This window comes from Amphibalanus amphitrite, unplaced genomic scaffold, assembly GCF_019059575.1.
Source record: "Amphibalanus amphitrite isolate SeventyFive unplaced genomic scaffold, NRLGWU_Aamphi_draft 000460F_arrow, whole genome shotgun sequence".
In the NCBI taxonomy this organism is placed as follows: domain Eukaryota; kingdom Metazoa; phylum Arthropoda; class Thecostraca; order Balanomorpha; family Balanidae; genus Amphibalanus; species Amphibalanus amphitrite.
Genome location: NW_024881954.1, coordinates 242,934 through 262,435, shown reverse-complemented (window position 1 = coordinate 262,435; position 19,502 = coordinate 242,934). Strand labels below are relative to the sequence as shown.

The window sequence follows — 19,502 nt, the reverse complement described above, 5'->3', positions numbered from 1 at the left end:
AAATTGAAATAGTTAATGTGAGAAGAACATGTGAGATAGGTACATCTGGAAGAAACGTGCTTTTCACTGAGCCACACATCTCTAAATCCAAAAGAATAAGCGATCACAAAAAATAAAATTGCTTTTATGATTTAACACAAATTCACTAAAATTCACAAGCGAAAAGAAGTTGTAATCATTCTTGGTAGAATGAAAACACATTTCATGCTACCATTCTCGGTAGCATGGAACGTGGTATCCGGCCTTGAGTCGATGATGTGAAAGTAAATCAATAATATGACGTCATTATCATTTCATTTGTCCTATTGAAGTGCATTTACCATTTGTTGTTTTATTAAAATTTAATATGTATTGCAAAGTAATATAATTTTTCGAAAATTATTCAATTGTGAAGCGAAATGACTGTATTTATTGTTTGAGACGTCATTTTTTTTTTTGTCTCCTCTGATTCTCATCGGGGGGCCATCTTTCCTTAAGTGACATTTATGACGCTTTCGCCGCATTTCATCATCTTTTGGTAATCTGTTTATTGAAAGGCTGTCTGCATATTATGTAGCATTTTATTCGATATTTCGGCACGGAGTTTTTTTGGGGGGAAGAGGTAGAAGGGGATGACTTTATGATAGGAGGTTCTAGGTAAGACTCTTGTGCTACTTAGCACACCTTGATATTTGCAATTTTCTTCAGTCTCTTTTATGTTAACTTTCAAGTGAGGCAAATCTATTTTTGGATTCCCTACTTTACTGCTTTGGTGTCTAGTGCTTCCCACACGTCTATGATTGTACATCATAGGTATTCATAACTGTGTTATCTCATGATGGGCTTGCTGACAATAATGTCATCTATTGGCAATTGCCATTTGTAAACACATTTTCAAATTTAGAGTTAAAAGTTGGCACAGTACCTATAGGTAGGTATGTACCTTATTTGACTCAGAGCTACCCGCTACATGCAATCACGTTAATGTTCATCTTGCACTATAATTATGAATGATGTATAAAACACCTATCCCCTGCCAATTTTGATGACATGTTTTGCAATTTGCATATTGATGATGGAAATAAGTTTGAACTTAAACTTTTTTTTAAGAAATTTGTAAATTTCAACTAGTTTTCCGAATATGTCCAATGTGTTTGTCACTGGTCCGTCCGATTTCCGAATCGGAATTCGGAAATTTTCGGAATTCCAAAATTTTCGGTTCCGATTGACACCTCTATTCACTACCTAATCGGAATCTATGGAAAATGGCTGCAATAATTTGTAATTACATCAAATATTCTAAAGCGCTGGTGTGGTTTCTTCACGACCATGAGCGTGACGACTGCAAGCGGAACCCCATATTCGCGAGGCTTCAGGAAATGTAACCCGTCTAAGATCATTAACTTCAAAAATGAAATGAGCATTGAGCGACAGTGTCCGTGTCTTGGCTCAGCTTCTCGTTGCAGCCGGATCTACTTAGACTTTTTATAGAGCAGTGTATCGTATCTCGTTGAATGTGCGTGCAATCCGCCGGCCGGAAGTGACAGAGCAGCAACAGCTCATACAGTACCTATCCGCCTTCAGGCAATGATCAAATCGATCTTCTGGGTTGAAGATCGAGGGCAGGAGTAAGGCAAACTCCCTAAGCCACTGGGAACGAGGAGCACCCTTCAAGAGTGTCAGCGCTGCGCTAAACACACTCCGTGATCATCTTCCAGCTCACAGAAAACAGAAAAATACCTACATCCGCTGGGCTGGCTCCTTCTGACAGCCTAAGGAAAACGCAGATTGTATGAAGACTCTCTTCAGCCACGTGTGGATGGAAATGGAGTATTTAATCACATCCCGTGCCACCGTATAAGTGCACCAGTTCTGCCACGGATATCGGCCCCGGCAAGAGAAACAGATTGGATTAACTCGAGAGTGGATACGCTTCGTTTCCGATATGCTCACTTAACCTGGCTTACAGGCGCTCGGGGAGTTAATCCCGCTGAATGAGACCATTCAGACTTCCTGGCGACGTACCGCTAACCAGGTCGATAGCCGCAGGGTACGTCTGCTGGCATTCGACGCCGTGCCGAGTACGGCTCGGAAACAACAACGTCATAGCCGGCTCTACTGCCATCTCGATGCACTAGTTCTACTGGATTATCTTTGTGTCATCGGATGACGGTGTTTGTCATGGTCTGCTTCCTCGTCGCACGCCATGTGCCACTTGCTTTCCCCTTCCCTCCCTTCCCCTTCGCCCTCCCCGGAACCGCAGATCCAGACAATCCGACCACACGGAAACACGTGGTCCATAAAGGCTGCCCACCCGCCGCCATCGCCGCCGCATACCCGATGACGCAACCGGCCGCCACGCGCTTCCCGCCGGCTGATGCAAGTCGGCGTCAGCGGCCCTGATAGGCGCGGAAAGAGCCACGCACCGGCAGCTGAGCAGTGGCGTCCGTCAGCTGGGCGGTCGAACCCGGCAGCTGCCGGCCCGGTGCAATGGGAACGTTTGGGAGGGGTAGCAGGCTATGGGGAAATTGGGGATGGCTGTAGAGGGACATGAATCCAGCGCCGAGAGGTAACGACAGGACATTGGGTAGTGGAAGCTGGACAGGTGGACAGGTAAAAATGAAAATATCACTATCATATCGCATGCTGGCTTTCAATCATTATGCCAAATGGAGAAAATAAACTGGAATGACAAATAACGAATACAACCTTGCTTTAACAGAGCCGATCCAACAATCGAATTCACTACCTGCGGCTGCAGTTTTGCCGCGCTCCACATGAAGAAAACGTGACCACGGCCCGCTGTAAGTAGCTGACATAATTCTGTCAATCAGTGGCTGACCTGTCTGTTGGCACGTCACGGATGACCAGACTGACGTCACGTCGCTCTACGTTACGCTCCGTCACGTCACATATTCTCTGCTTCGCCCGAGGCGAATCGGCGCGGCGGTCACAAACCGACGCCTCAGAGAACCAAATATAATCGCCTTCGCCGTCTGCTGACCTCCATGTGACATGCAGATCTGCCGGCTGTCATCCCAAGATGACAGATAGCGGCGCAGGGCGCCACTATTCGCCACAACAGCGCCAAAACACGCCGTCGTACGCCACTCGGCGTCACTGCAGGCCGTACTCAGAAAGAGACGAATGCGCCACTAATCGTCGGAACAATCCGAGACGAATGCTGGAGCGACGAATTCGTCATGATGTCCGGATGTAAATGACTGCTCTAAGTGTGACTAGAATAAATGCTGCATACTGACGGCATGCCATGATCGCATTACGAATGACGCATGTACAATAAATTTACCGCGCTCAAAACTCAACGGTGTGATGAGTTTTGCCTGCCCTGCTACTTGCATCTTGCACCTTAGGTCATGAGTAGTCAGTGGATAATAACATACGGGTAGACATGCTATTATTGTAGGCTTATGTCAAATAAACGAAATGGCATAAGCTCGAGTCGATAACAAACGATGAGCGTGATAAAATATAGGAAGACAGGAGCTTTGAGCGCCGCCAAAAGCCCAACCTGACAGTTCAAACTGCGGTTGACAAACGATTAATTATCTTACAACGCTGGTTTCCGGCGGCCGTCACAGGAATTTGGAAACGTCTGATTCGATCACAGGCTAACGGTGCAACTGCCGACAGCGGAACGTTGCAGCAATGAAGATAACGAGGCACAACGCCGTGCGGAACAAAGGATCCACGCTGGGCGGAAATTAAAGCAGCAGCCAGGTGCCGCCGGTCAGCGTAACAAAACGCTCGCATACAACAGCACATAAAAAACATGGAGGGCTGTGGTCAGAAGCCGATGTCCCATAATTCAGCGAGCAAATGATGCCAGCAAACGAGCTGAATTCAGCGGAACTTTGATTCAGAATAAATTAAATAATGATGGCAGCAATGCTTAACTTTTGTTTGCAAACATGCTGCACTGTTTCTTGTATTCACGAAATAATTGTAGGTATATTCCGAAAGAAATAAATTGAAATGCGGGTATCAATTATACATATCCGTGGATCGATTGCACATAAGCCAGCATATTGTTACCGCAGTCTTCGTTCAGCTGAGCAGTTTCTACAGCTGGCACGAAACACTTGGCAAGCAATGTAGCGAGCTCTTAGGAACGGCATGGCTCTCATGACTCCTCAGGTGAAACTCGTCCATCACATCCACCGTCCCCCGTCCACTTCCTCCGATGTTATTCGGAAACGTTCCTTGATCAGTTCGGTACAGAAAAGTACTTAACCGCTTGGCTCTTCAGCATTTAGAGATGCGGCAGCCCAGCTCTCACGGCCTGGGTTAGGATTTTTCAGACGTTATTACTCAATGCCGATTGCCGCTCCCACTCACACAACTGCCCGACTCACACAACATTTGTCAAGCCTTTCCGCACATCTGGCGCATCACGAGACGACCTCAGCATACAGTGCGGAGACGTTTCAAACAATATCACAAACTGACTACGACAGAGCTATGATCTGCCTTTGCCCCAATCGCTGTGTCGAGCCAGGTCGATTGAATGCCGGTCACGACAGGCCGGCGGTGAATCATTGGGGAGTCCAACGGTGACCCCTCTCCGATGGCTGCCGGGCGTGACATGAGAGGAAGGCAGGGAGTGGTGGCTGGGGGAGAGGGGAGGGAGAGAGAGGGGGAGGGGGAGGGGAGAGACCACGAGCACCTCTGCGCGGCCGGATACGGCGCGAATTTTCAGAGTGAGACGCGAGTCCACATCAGTCGGCTGACTGGAAGCAGCGGATGTTGTTGCTGTCACAAAGCTTTCTATGATCCGTGGTTGCTGGGGATCGGTTGCATTGATGTTCCGTTATTACTCGGTTGTATTGTATTGATCGGTTGTATTGATGTTTATGAGCCCGCTGCTCAATGTCTTAACCCGCGCCCTGGTGGGGTCTGTTTATAACGCGACCTGGTGGGGGGGGGGGGCTATTTTTTGCCCCCCTCGTATCTCCGAAACTACTGGACGGATCCGCAAAATTCAAACGGCGTTCGAAAGGCCTGTCAAATTTGTCGCAAGAAACCAAATTTCATTGACCTCGGGGTCACCGATGACGTCACAGGTCAGGTCAAAGATGAAATGTTTCTCCGTTCACGGGTGTTCTAGGGAATGCGCTATAACACCGAGGAAAACGCATTTTGTCGAGAATCAGCGGTAGGGCGTCAGTTGCCTAGTAGATATGTTGCTATTAGAGGTCACTGGCAATACCAGGTCAGGTCACAGGTCAGGTCACCAAGGGTCACAGGTCAGGTCACATGAGCCCAACTTTACTAAGGTTGTGTGATACATGTTTTATGGCCAATTTTTCATTTCCAACTCAATGGTGTTGGTTATAAGACTATCAAGTACGGCTTAGGTCACTTTCTGGTGAAGTTCAGGTCAAGGTCAGGTCAAGGTCAGGCCAAAAAAGGTCAAATTTTAAAGTTGATAGTTTTGCATAAAATGGGTATTGATTCGATGCAGCTCGTCACGGGGAGTCTAATGGTGGTCTTTGTTTTGCGCTACGGGGTCTAGAATTGCTAAAAATTGAGTTTGAAAATTTGACGTCACCAATTTTGATCAGTTTTTTCGCTATAACTTCGCCAAAAAAAAGAGGTATCAATCTCAAATTTGGTATGTGGATGGAAGGCGGTAAGGACTATCATATATATTCCGGTTTTTACGAAATTCAAAAAACTTTTTGGATTTTTCGATTATTATATCCGAAAAATCTATTTTTTGATTTTTGGGGGTCAAAATCCAAAACTTTCAAAAATCCGAGATAGCAGTTTTGTAGCCCTGTTCAATCTACAGCTTTTATGTCTTTATCATTTTTCTGTATTTGCAAAGCTATAGGCCTGACAGCTCTTCCCGCGAAACCTTTTTTTGGGTCGAAAACGGCAGAACATGACGTCACTCTGACGTCATTTCCGGCCAACCTATCACAGTCTTTGGAAAAAATTTTTGGTCACAATGTGTAAAATTGATGTCCGGGAGGGTACTGAAAGTTTGGTGACGATCGGCGCAGCGGTTCTGGAGATATATCGAAAAGTCTGGAGGGGGGGGGGGCAAAAAATAGCCCCCCCCCCACACCAGGTCGCGGGTTGAGTATTCCTGGAAATGTCGCAGTTCTTTGTTGCAAAAAGCATGCATGCAATAAGAAACATCCCCTCGCAAGGAAACGGTGCTAGTCCTCCTCTGCCTTCATCCAGAATTGGAGGATCAAAAGCATGCGATAGCATGCTTTTGCATCCGGAAATTCCCATTGGTGGGTCGCTGAAAAAAAGTTCGGCTGAACCTGTTTGTCAGTGAGTGAGTATGTGAGTGAGTTTGTCCAAGCTTTTTTGGACCTGGAGTCAAAATGGGTGGACCGATCGGGACGAAAGTGGGATCGTTTGATTCGTCTCCGGCGAGGTAAACTTTTGGTGCTGGCCTCGGTTCGCTCGGTGCTTCGTGGCACATGCTATTCCGCTTCAAAGTTTCGGTGACACGAAATTTTTTGTCAAGGCTACAGGTCAGCCCGAGGTCACGGGCAAAGCCATACTGGCGGGACACATCGGTAACACCTTGAACCAGTTTCCAGGGGGGTCACCGTCTGCGAGGGGTGCAGGCTGCACGTGCTGGGGTCGGAAAACCGTTTTGACGTGAGGTCCTCTGGCTCAAAGAAATTTTAAGCTATCAACCTCAAAATCGGTTCAATGGTAGTCCCAGGCAAGGCCTCCAAAATAATGCACATTTCATTGGGCTATGGATCCTCCAATTCTGGCCCAAGGCAACGCACGAGCGCTGCCGGCATCTAGTAATTATTCAGATAACGACTCGGATGACAAACTGTCGTTTAGTTCTGATACTTGCATTGCATGCGAGGGTCGCTACTGCTTATGTCAAATGTCCCCCTGACACTCAGTGAACCGAGCAGTAACCCAATTATGGTAACTATGCTTCGGAGTGACAAAAGCATTGAACTTTCCAGTAGTTGTTACTGTTAGTTCCTGGTGTCATTTCCAGCCGCACATAGCCGACAGAAACATATATTTATCTCACTATTAAAAGCAGAGTACCTATTAATACCAAAGACACGGTCAACAATGAGCTTAGCAAGAAACTTCCGAAACCAACGGCAGGTCACAAATATTTGCATGTTTTTATTCTTGGTACACAGACATTATCGCAAGCCAGGTATGTATGTCTCGTGAAATGTCAGATCAAAATGCGGATACCAAATGATTTTTCATACCTCGAAAGGGCATAACTGATTAAGCCACAACGTGATCGACTCCTAAGCCTCGAAACGAAATGGTCACGAAAAAGGAATGTGCGGCAGGCCCTAAACAAATAGGAAAAAATACACGAAACCCCGATTGGCGACTAGCCAGCTAGGCCTTACACACTGTCTGAAGAAGGCTCAGACGCTGTCAAAGACGCTGTCTGGCTGTCTGAGCTGTCTGGAGGAAGCTTACCCAAAGCTCCGACCTCTCCATCGGCTAATCGATACTTCAGTCGCCACAGGCAGAGCCACTCGGCGAAGAGCGGATAGTACAGCCGTGACAGGTGGTGGGTGCCGCCTGTGACGATCCACCATCGGGATATATAGAACTCGGCGTCTTACATTTGAAGAAGGAAGATAGTGGCAAAGTGGGATAGAAATGAGATAGAAATGACAGAAGTTGAAGCTGTTCCCTTTCAGTCAAGCCGAGAGTACTGAGGATGTCTTGGCTGGGATTTTACTCGTATGTGGTTATATAAGCAAGCATGCTTTCAGTCGACATAGTATAGTAGCTCAGACGCAATAGCTGCGCGGAGAAGCGAGTGTCTGCTCAGAAAGGCAGCAGTCTGGGGGGAGTCCCTCGGTCAACTAGGAGCGGCCTTATCACGATTACTAATAACCGAGTCACGACTGCCCACACGTCGCCGAGACGACCTGACTTACCTGCAGAGCGATAATCCTGGCCAGACTGGTGGTGTTGGCCGAACTCTTCCCATTCGGCAACTCGATCATACTGTCCGGGAAAAATTGCTGAAAAATAGAGACAGGGTTTCACCACAGAGCAAATTGAATAACTATCAGGGGAAGGGGATGAAAATGTTGACAGAAAGCTAACTGCCTCCCTTCTTCCTTTATCAACCATTCCGGTCAGGATAATACTAGCAAGGAGGCAGCTTATTTGTTTTGTCCATTGACAAAAAAGTCAAGTAAATACTGCCCGTGCAAAAAAAAAGTGCGTGTAGTTATATGTGAGGTGAGGAGTACGTAACAATTAACATAATAAAAAATGCGCGTCTTTCGATGGACTATCGAACAATGCAGTTATGTTACCTAACAACGGTAGCTGCGTGGGAGCAAATGATTATTTGAACAGGTCATTGACGATCATTTCAGAGTAATCGCCCCACAGGCGGATGCAACCTCCGTTACGCACCTATAGGGAAACCGGCTAAAACCAGAAACTGTTTATCGAACTGTGAAATATATTTGGTTTTTAAAGGCATTTCTAAGGATGCAGCTTCGGCGCGGTATTGACTTTCCCGGGCAGACCCATTTTCTCGGCTGTGTTAAGAATCGATCTAGGACAAACGTCCAGAAGTTGATCACAGGTAGTAAATAGCAAAACGACAATGCAGCGGAATAAAGATCTGAGTAGCTTATCCAGCAAACATTCAATGTTCAGACTGTTGGACAAAGGTAAATCCAGAATCGAGTCTATTACTTTTCAAATCACTCAACGTCATCATCTGGGCAGGTGGAAGCCGCCCCCCCCCTCACCCTCCTCCTCTACCTCTCGGCCCGTGCGCTCGGCACCCCTACCCTCCCCACCCCACAGGTCCACCGTGCCCGGCTGCGCGCAGTGAGTGACCTTGGCCAGTGCAGCGAGTCCGTCGCCGCCGAGGCATTTCCGACGACGCTGTCGCGGAATCCAGCGCGGCCGGCCGCCAGCGAGCCCCGCAAACACCGCGCCCCCGCCCCCGCCCCCGCCCGGGCGGGACCCGGCGGGGGCTCGCCCGCCGCGCCCCGCCAGATTGGCCGTGAAAAGGCTTGTCTGGCCGCCGGCGGCTGGCAGACCGTTGCAGTCCGGCGGCCAACACCGCTGCGGGGGCTCGGGAGGGGTACACCGCAGACTGACCCTGAACTTCACCAACGGGACATGGCGGAGCCCCGCCCTCAGCGGCTCCCGCTGAGAAGCGCCTCTCCGGCTGTTTGAGGCTTCAGGACCCTTTAACACTCAGCGCGTCGGATTGAAATTTTCGAAACGTTACGCGACATTGTCTTTAAAAAAAAAAAATTGGGGGGCACTACGTTGCTTTATGCCATCGCGAAGCAATTGGCTTACTCCGAACAACGCCAAATCGAAATAGCTTCCCCAAAATAACTTCCCCACCTGTGAGGGTTAAAACGAATTTCGTTGCCGCCACTATTGCTCATCCCAAGGCGTGAGCCAGCCTTCGTATACGCTGCAGACACGGGGTCGTGGGGGAAGTGCGACGGACAGACCGGGTGGACTGCACTCCTCCCACACATGAACGGTGGCGCTGAGCCCATCGGCCGAGTATGAGTATTGAGCAGAGCGGGCTTCAACACAGTGAAGCGGAAAACATTGGACGGGGACGTAGAACCGATGATAAAATGTCGGTGGAATTTTCCGAATGAGATTGATCGGCGGTGGTTATTCAGTGGCATCGCTCTGATCATACGTAGTTTGTGGGAGAGGAATGCTGTGCATAGCGCATGTGAATACCGCCGTGAGGTAGCTCAGCTTCCTGATAAGCTGATGGATTAACTCAAAGACACATCAGATGATCATTGACGAGATGGGTTCTTTCGAAATAAGGAAGAGGCTTCGAAGGAATGCACTGCGCAGTTATAGCTGGCTGATACTTCAAAAACGGTACGATTTGATGACACAAATAAAGACAAACTTGTACATCAACATGACATCAAAACAATTTAAACAAACGCGCTTATTTTCTCAATTCCATTTCCGACACAGCAGATGGACCCAGCCAACTATAATGGCGGTAGTCGGGCGGCAATCGGTCGCACATTAGAACAGATCTCGACAATACGGAAACGTCAGGCGGCGGGTCAGACGGTCGATCTACTGATTCTAGACGATAAGACAGACGGTCGGTCAGAGGATAGGTCAGGCAGCGGATCAGACGGTAAGTCAAACGGCAGGTCAGACGATAGGTCAGACGGTCGGCCTGAGACGGCAGGTCAGACAGTCGGTCAGACGGCGGGTCAGACGGCAGTCAATGGGTCAGACAGTCGGTCAGATGGCGGTGTCTGATCTCTAGCCGGGTCACTCAGTCGGCCAGGACGGGTCACGGGAGTTGCACAGAGCAGCTGCTTCAGGCGTTCTCTGGCAGCCCACCCAATATGGCAGGCTATTGATAGAAACATACCGGCAACTATTGCGCAGAACCAGGCGCTGACAAGCTGTGACATTTTCAGGTTCAAGGGTCAAACTAACGATGCTCGAAAGTCGAAAGCTTGAATGCAAGCATTTCAGGGAATCTTTTGTCTGGATATACCTAAGCGTGATACAAATGCCCAGCAAAACTTTTCGTGGTGATTAAGCAAAAAACATTGAAACAAACAAACTGCTAGTGGAAAGCGCGGGTCCTTCGTGAACCCGAATTTCTCCTTTTACCGAGCTGGTGCCTGGCACTCGTAAATATCTAGCAATTTTCTACACATTAACCTCTAGGGGTTCTAACCCAAGTGTCAACTGATAGCCGGCGCATACTGAAAATCATAATTTGTAGTCTGACACATTGTCAATTTGAATGCAAATTGTGGTCATTTTCAAAATGTACAGCGTCATTTTCTGTGAACATACCACAAACGTATGCTATGCTGATGAGTGGTGACTAATGCTCTCGACCATTCTCTCTTTGACGTCGGCCCGACGTGCGTCATCCTGGACTCTCTACAAGGCCCCTCCCGCCTGTGCAACCCCCCCCCCCCCCCCGTCTGGCCAGACCGCGCAACAATTTCCGGCGGCGGACATATCAGTCTCCCCTCCCCCACCCCACCCCACCCCACCCTACCCTACCTGGGCGGCCCACGAGGCGGGGTGTCCTGCCAAGCCGACCCCCTCCCCCCCCCCCGGGGGGAAGACGCCAATGCATTCATTTTTACCACCCACCACTTGGTAGAGGGGTGGGGAAGATGGGGAAGGTTCTCAGCTGATCACTCTCAAATTTCAGTGATTACGCAGCACCAAGTACCTAAAGGATGCAAAAAGGACAGAAATATAGCTGGCGAAACAGGACATGAAAAAGGGCGTGTGCCACGCATGTGCCATAAATCATATCACAAGACTCACGGAGACCACAAATAATTTCTGGCGCCACTCCTATGTAGATAATATATCCAATTGAGCCACCCCATCCTTCAACGTCGCCTCGCTCCTCGCGACCCTGTCTGGGAGACAGACGACAGATCTATCTGACGCCCGCTGCGCCTTGTCATGACGTCATAATTTCGGGCGCCCACCGGCAGTTGACACGCCCCAGACAGGGGTGGGGAGGAGGACGGGGTAGGGGGCAGCCGTCCGCGCCCGCCGAGCTGTCGGGACACCTCCCGTCCGAGCGGTGGTGACAGTCACCCTGACAGCCGGGAGCGGGTACAACGGTTCACTTTTATCGCCGCCTCCACTACCGGCGCCGCTCGCGCACTGCAACGTGATTATTTTCAGAGTCGGTCTGGCTTCATCGACGGCCGACCTCCACGCTGTGCCCGGGGGCCGGTCAGGGCAGGCTATCTCCCTCCCCCCCTCTCCCCCCTGGAGATATTCTCACCCACCGCCTCCTGACGCCCTTATTATCCCCGTGACGTCAGTCGCCGCCCACCGGTTCCGGCGCGGCAAATTCTCTTCAGGTCGGACAGCTGTAGGCGGTAGCCCTGGCCCGCACGCCCGGCCCACACCCACGCACTGGCTCGCAGCCGGGCGACCCCTCCCCCTCCCTCTCCCACCTCCCCCCACACATTGTTCGACATCCCCCGGCAGATGCCGGGCATACTTTGCATTGACGCATGCATACTGATGTATCTGGGAAACTGATGCAGATGTCATCGGGGATACAACGTAGTACATGGATCCTATTAGCATTTTATTTGTAGACAATTAAATAAATGGCGTCTTCCAGAGCACGTCCAGCATCAAAAGTTTTGCTGAAACCGCAAATGTCTGCTATCTATTTTAGATGATTAGCATTGCTCAAAACTTAAAGTCCTCATGAGTAATGTCAATGATCGTTTGGTAAAAACGGAAAGCTACCAGAAATGCACGAATTATTTGTGAACGCTTCCCGATTATTTGCAATGGAATACCTATGCAGTCTGCATCTAATAAGAAATCGGCAGCGGAAGCAATGCCGATTGAGAGAAAAAAAAAACAGCACGCGATAGGTCTGCTAATTCCTTCACAATAATGTGGAGCGCGTCCCAGGTTCCCATGTCCCATGTGTCCCACGTGAACGTGGACCATGATATTCAGGCCCGGGCACCTAGCATTCAAGGCAATGGGTTCAAATCAGGATAATTAGTGAAGGCATCCGAGCGATGATTTAGTGCAGACATCTCCTAGATGACTCGGGGATGCTCATCAAAAATCCCATCACTAAAATGCCACTGTAGAAGTGGGCATTGCCATTTGCCTATCTACCTATATGCTGCCCCGTGTGCAAGCTGAGGAGCACGTCTGTCTAATGTCACTCACTGAGTCCGCCGAAATGAAAAGCGGAGTAACTAGAGTTAGACTGAGGGACATCATTTCAGCCTAATGGAACCATTGTGCCGCACATCGACCTTCTCTCACCGATCCGCATTGCATCAGGACGCTTCGACTCCCTGTATCGATCGTTCCAGCGACTAAACAAATATTTCAGAAAAAAAAAAACTGTCTGAGACGAGGAAACTAAGCAGAAAGGCCTCCGCCGGCTCGGAAACCTTTCAAGACGACGGCATCAGTATATGTCTGGGGCGAATGACGATGACGTTGAGATCGACAGAAACGTATCAACAAACTGTTCGGGGTAAGGCCGCCATTAGCTGCCTTCCTGAACGGCCCAACTGGACTACCCCGGAGGATAGCATTCAGCTTTAGTACAAAGGGCGCCATAATTTCCACTGAGCTCAACTGCAGAGTCGGCCGAACGCAGTGGAAATGCAATTTATGATGCAGGTGTTAGCAAATAATTTAATATTCCAAAAAAAATTCGGTCCTGTGACTCAATTTGGGCCCCACGGATACGAAAACACAGAGTTAAGACTCATCAGCTGGAGACTACGCCATAGTTGGCCAGTTGGCACTCATCAAAGACAGGTCATGGGCTTTTCTCGACGGTCTGGCATCGCTGCGACAGGAGATCAGAGGCCCTCCTGGAACAGTCACGCGCCTGACAGGACACGTCGCCACACCTCGAGTTATTTCGGTGATATAAATTCATTCATTCGTTCTTTCATTCATTCATTCATTTGTGCATTCTTTATGTGAATCGCTTTATCTTAATGAACCACCTAATTTACCAATAAAACTGTCTAAAAACTGGCAGCAGAAGCCAGTGGTCAGGCAAAACGATCATTAACAGTTATAAAAACAGACACTGACTCCTAATGCCGGAAACACTCGCCGGAAGTGTCTGGTTCCGGTGTGGTGACCCCGACCTCGAGGGTGGATCAGCTGGCCACATTTCTGTCTCACACGACGGCCGGGTTCTCCGAAAGGGGCGAGCCCCAAGGACGCACGTTCACCATAGCAGAGGAAAAGCTGAGTTTGTGGAACGCAGTAACAGTTAACTATGCTGAAAACATGAGTCAGATAACGGTAGATACATGAAGCCGCTACCGTGAAGAGAAACGAAGCTGTTCGAGAAACCGCTTTACGCTTGTGCGAGCTACACTATGCATGAGCTACAGCTATAAGTTGCAAACTACAATATCCTCGTTGAGATAATTAAACATCTCAGCTTTTTTTAAATATCACAGCTCTTTATGTATGTTACTTATTCGGAATCTAATTAGCACCGTACGCCACCATTCGTATCGTCCACGGATAGACGGCGGCGGCCTGAGCCGTGCCCCGACGTCAGCAAAAGGTCACAAATCGACTGGGCGCGCCTCGTCCGAGCCTGGACATTCCAGCAGCGGAGCTGGCAGCGTGTTTGCACTATGCACAGTGCAGACCTCGGTGCATCACCCCCTCACCCCCCCCCCTCTGCGGTTGCAACCAGTCGGTGCGAACCTGACCTGTCCCACGACTGGATGGGGGAGGAAGGGGGGGGGGGGCGGGCCCGCCACCCGATAGGTCGATGGCTGCTTACACTTAGGACCGGCGTCCACCTGAGTGCAGGCAATCGCCAGGGTAAGCTCTAGGGCGCCAGAAACGCATAGCTTCGTTCAATCTCGTCACGGTAATTGATCGAATATCTGTCCCAGCTGTCAAACGATCACTTGCACCACTTGCGGTCATTGCGACACCCCCGGCAGCAATATTGCAACAGCACACAAATGTTGCATCCGTGCACGAAAACCACCGAAAGTCAGACGGTCGACCATTCGTAACAAATTTTGTCGTAATAGCACAACCCATTATGACATCGTAGGTTTTCTTTTTGTTATTAACAACCAGAGGCGAAAAGGCTTTACGGCCTGTCGGGCTGTCGGTCATTCACCGTAGGTAGTTGCAAGCCGCTACCTGTCTCGTAAAACTAGCCCATGGACCCCCAACGAGTTGATCTTCATCCTAACGAGCTGGCAGACTGGCCAGGGAAGGTCGCCCTGACCATTTTTGTGCTGGCACCTGCTGATCTTACCGCTATCGTGGCAATAAAGAGTCCCATGGGGGCCCGACCCACCTCAAGATAAATTTTGCTACACAACGGCGAAGTTGTCGTAATATTTCCACAGGCATCTTTCTGCGCATGGCAAAAGGGTGACTGACGCCTTATCTAAATGAGTTAAAATATTCCCCTCCCCGAAAAAACATGTAGGGATAGGACCGTTTACAGGATCGTAAAATGTCGCAAATAATCGTAATAAAAGGATAACGCATAGAGGTGGCAAAATGTGGACCCGAGGACCCGGTCCAAAGAACCAGTCTGGACCTACATGGGTCCAGACCGGTTCCTGGAAATTTTCTGACGGGTCCAACCGGGTCCTACCATAAACTATACATCTTGCACACTACACATTATTGCAAAATATGAAGTGAATTAAGTGAATGTGTTTTTGCACACAGTAGCTCATGAGTATTCCCAATTGGAAATACGCTGTTTTACATGATGCAACTAATGATGACTACAAGTACTTTGTATTAATTGACTTTTGGGGAACGGGTCCAACTGGTTCCGATTCCAACTAAGACCGGGTCCGACTGGTTCCAGAAATGTCCAGCCGGGTCTGGTTCGAGTCTGGTTCCCAAAATTTTCATCTTTTGCCACCTCTAATAACGCAGCTAGCAGCAGCAAGTCATTGATGCACGGATCATCCGAATTCCGAGGTCATTCTGCATCCGCAGGCAATCTGTGGGCATCAGACTCTCATAATTCCCAACGCGAGTTGCGGCGGCCCCGGCGGGTGGCCTCTCTCGAGCACCCCCGGGGCAGGGGAGGGGGCGCGGGGCGTCAGACAGAATTTCGGCGTCACCGTCTGGGGCAGTCAGACAGCCGTCGGCGGCGACGGCGACGGGCCGGTGACCGCGTGAGCGTCGCCTTCCGGTGGCGAACGGCCAACTGCGCACCGACTGAACGGGACAGAGATCAGGGAGCGACCGCTCGGGCGTACCGTCGCCACCGTCACTGCGCGCCAGACTCGGACTTCCAGGCAGTCACCGCAAACTAGACTTTGACTCGAGTACCGTCGTTATTGACCTTAGACTCAGACTCTTAGACAGTCACCACACACCAGACACAAACTCGCATACCGTCGTTATTGACCTAAGACTCCAGACTCCTAGACAGTCACCGCAAACCAGGCTCGGACACGTCTACCGTCGTTATTGGCCTCAAGACTCAGACTCGCGCCTCGCCGCCGCAACCCTCACTGACCAGTCTGTGCAGGCACCTCGTGTAACACACCAAACTGCACGTGTGGCTGTCACTTGGCCGGGCCGAGCAAAGGTGCTGAACAAGCACCCCAGACGCACGCGCGTCTAGTCTGAGCCGCTCGGCTTGCGTCATCCGTGTTTCAGTTCTTCAATTCTGGCTGACGCAATGGCAACGCGGGGATGAAGTTAACACGAGGGTTCCTGATCAGCTTTCACGGAACCTTCACGATCTCGCTTTGATCATAAGGTGCGCAATTTATAACGCCGACGATGACAGCTTTATGAAAAAGGAATGAAACATTTCTTTTCAATTATAAGTCTACAAAGCGTCGTCGAGTTTCTACCTTTGAAGGTTTAATATGATAAAGGGACGTCCAATTACGTTCGAGAACATAGTGCAACCGCCCGTGTCGCGCCGACGTCGCTTGTGCCCCCACTGCACCAGAACTGCCATTTGAAATGCATCATCCGGTCAATCTAGTCCCAAGCACGATGCATTGCGACACACGGGACTACAAAATCAGACCGCAGACGATACTGGTTTCAAATCGAGCCAGACGATACGGGTATAAATTCAGATCACAGACCCATCCACTGTCTGGTCACAGTCTACGACGTGGCATTGACCGGCGATGCCAGGGTTACGGATAGCATTCGCAACACAGATGTCTCGGAACAGACAATAGGCCTGCAAAGCTGCTCTTTGTGATGAGATTATTAGTTTCGTTCATTGCTTTGTAATTACGTTATAAGGACGGGGTGCTAGCTTGGAGTATGGACACTGCAGTGACTGGTTATTGGGCTGCTGAGCCATGCTCCTACCAATATTTCCATTTTTGCAGTGGATGGCGTACGCAGTATGCTGCCTACCGTGTGTATTATTTATAGCGGGGAAGCCCTGTCACAGTGCCTTCAGCCGCCACCACCTATCGATTATTCAGAGTCTTATGGAGGCCGTCGCCAGCGACTTACGAGCGTCGCAAATGTCTTTCGTCGCGACACACAATCCTCTTGAGGGCGGGGTAGGTCATGAAAGGACCCGTGGCCATTGTGGACACACTTCAGCGTGTCAACTAGCAGTTAACACCAGTCAACTTTCGAATTTGTATGCCTGAGCAGACTTGTTCGTCCACGCTCAACCGCCAACTTTCCATCCCCGTCCCTGCATGGCGAATCGTCCAGCCTTCCCCAAGGCATGTCGCTGGGACCACAGCACATTTCCTGCAGCGGTTCACTCACGAATATTGGACCTGAACAGTGAACAGCGGGTTCGATGCTGTGCTCCGCTGGAAATCGAGCTCAGTCTGCACCCAGGGACCCTCTGCGCCCCGGGGCCGGGCCAGGGTCGGGCCGCGCAGGGCCGCAGCTCCAGCCGGGCCGGGCGCCTGCCAACGACCGGGCGATGGGCACGAACACATTTCGGCAGCTCCGATGGCCCAATCCGACCCGGCCAGACGGCCACGGCGACCCCGGGCCTTTCGGTGACGTCACCGTGACGTCATAGTCGGCCACCATGACCTAGGGTTATGTGGCGGCATGGCGGTTAGACGACCGTCGGAGAGCCGAGAGACTGGACGTGAGAATCGAGAAATGGAAGAAGCGCAGGATATGTGGAGCGAAATCAGAGTAAGGATAGTCCAACTGTACCGAATAGAAAATCGCTCAACTAGAGCATGGCTTATCCCTGGAAGAGGATGATATTTTTTATTTCTGAAACTATCAGGAATCACCACCGGCAAGGTGTTGCGAAAAGCAGAACTTGTTCTTCCCGTCCAATTGCATTTCATGTAAGCAAGCACCTACGGCATGTACAGATGAATTATTTCGGTACAAATCATTCATCGCTGATGTTGCATGTCATAAAAAACATGGTGCTTAAAAGATGGCATAGAGATAGTAAGTTTTTCAGGGCTCAAGTCAATAATACCAAGCTCTCCCATTGGAAACGCTCTGTTACACAGATCCTTCACATGTCGTGCCTATGGGTCGGATGGATTGTTATGACGATGAAAGTTGACTTACCTGGGGATTGTGGAAGAACTCGTACTTGCCAAAGTCCTTCTTGAAGTAGAAGGACGAATTGCTGTGCGCAGTCTTCATGATGCGGTAAGTGTTCAACACATCCTCGTGATCCTCCACAGTCCTCTCTGGGGAAAGGGAGGACAGCAATCACTAGAACCGTACTGTTTCATACGGCGAGACTGGTTACAAACGTCATAACATTAAGTGCTGGATCAAAGGGCGCTTTCAACAACGGACGAAAAGTATATGCTACGCGAAATGTATGAAGGAACTTATCTCATTTCTTTTAAAATTCAAACCGTTAGTCCCTGTCGTTATCTGTTAATCTTACAAAGGCCCCGCTTAGGCTTTTATACGCTGATCAAGGGTAGCCTCCGACCAATTTAGTAAATGCATATGCGTGGAAAATCTGACTTAATAACTAGGTAGTTATGTCTAATGTTGAGCTGTTGAGCAAATGAGTTTTGAATTGGGGATTTGAAGCGGGCAACTACTGCATAAGGTTTTGGTTCAAGAAGAAAAGGTCAAATCAATTAACAAGGTACGAATAAACCATACATGTTCATTGTTCAGGGAGCAAGCCTGTAAAAGAAGTGAATCGTAGGGCAAAAAAAAATATCAGGGTCAACGAATTGACCAACCAGCCACATTACACTTGAACACCTGAACAGCCAGCGGGAAATAAAAAAGTTCCGTTCCAATTCAAATAGCTCGGCAGGTGGTGGTTTTGACCTGTATTAGAATCTTGTGGCCGCCGTGCCACTGCGGCGCCGCCGCCGCCCCGTCCAGGCTCGGGATGAGTTATATGGCATTGTGCGGGGCGGGGCCGGGAGGAAACGGCCGGCGGCACGCGCAGCGCAATTGTAAATTTAAGATATGGGGCATTCCACGATAGATCGTACCAGGCCCGTCACCCTCATCTCTCAGATTTGAATGAAAATTGGTACAAGGGGTAATCATAGGCTCCAAAAACACCTGCCAAAATATCAGACTTCTCAGATGAAAACTTTTTGAGTTACACTGCATAATATTTTCTTAGCTTCAGATTGTAAGGGTGAGTTTGTTGAGCTATAACTCAAAAACGAGCTAAGCAAGCAACAAACGGTAAACAGCTTTGAATTTACGATGAATCAAAGATAAATACAGTATTTTTAAAATTGGAAAGAAAAGCTTTACATATTGAAAAAAGTCGTAGTATTTTTTTAAATTGTCTATAATGGCCCTTGGGACCAAAATTTTTGCCATTTTTATTTCTTAAAAATAAACCTCAGGTCCTTTAAAATCGACATGCAAAAAATTAGAAAGGTGTTCTTTCTATAAGTTCCTCATTTAAATGTATACAAAATGTGTTTCCGGGGGGTCGGTACGACCCCAGCTCGCCGTTTCGCCTCTAATGAAGCTAGAACCTTGCGGAAAAAACGAGCATGTGCGCCGTTACAAGATGCATCGAA

General features: G+C 49.3%; 1 protein-coding gene across 2 annotated transcripts in view; it reads right to left on the bottom strand.

The window, feature by feature from the left end:
- LOC122391891 (growth factor receptor-bound protein 10-like) overlaps positions 1 to 19,502 on the bottom strand; it is a 93,709-nt gene that overhangs the window by 28,564 nt on the left and 45,643 nt on the right. For both annotated transcript variants that reach the window (XM_043386212.1, XM_043386213.1), the window contains exons 5-6: positions 18,052 to 18,176; positions 7,911 to 7,997 (exon numbers count right to left, since the gene is read on the bottom strand). In XM_043386212.1, coding sequence (XP_043242147.1) covers positions 7,911 to 7,997; positions 18,052 to 18,176 — 212 coding nt within the window. The remainder of the gene's footprint in view (positions 1 to 7,910; positions 7,998 to 18,051; positions 18,177 to 19,502) is intronic.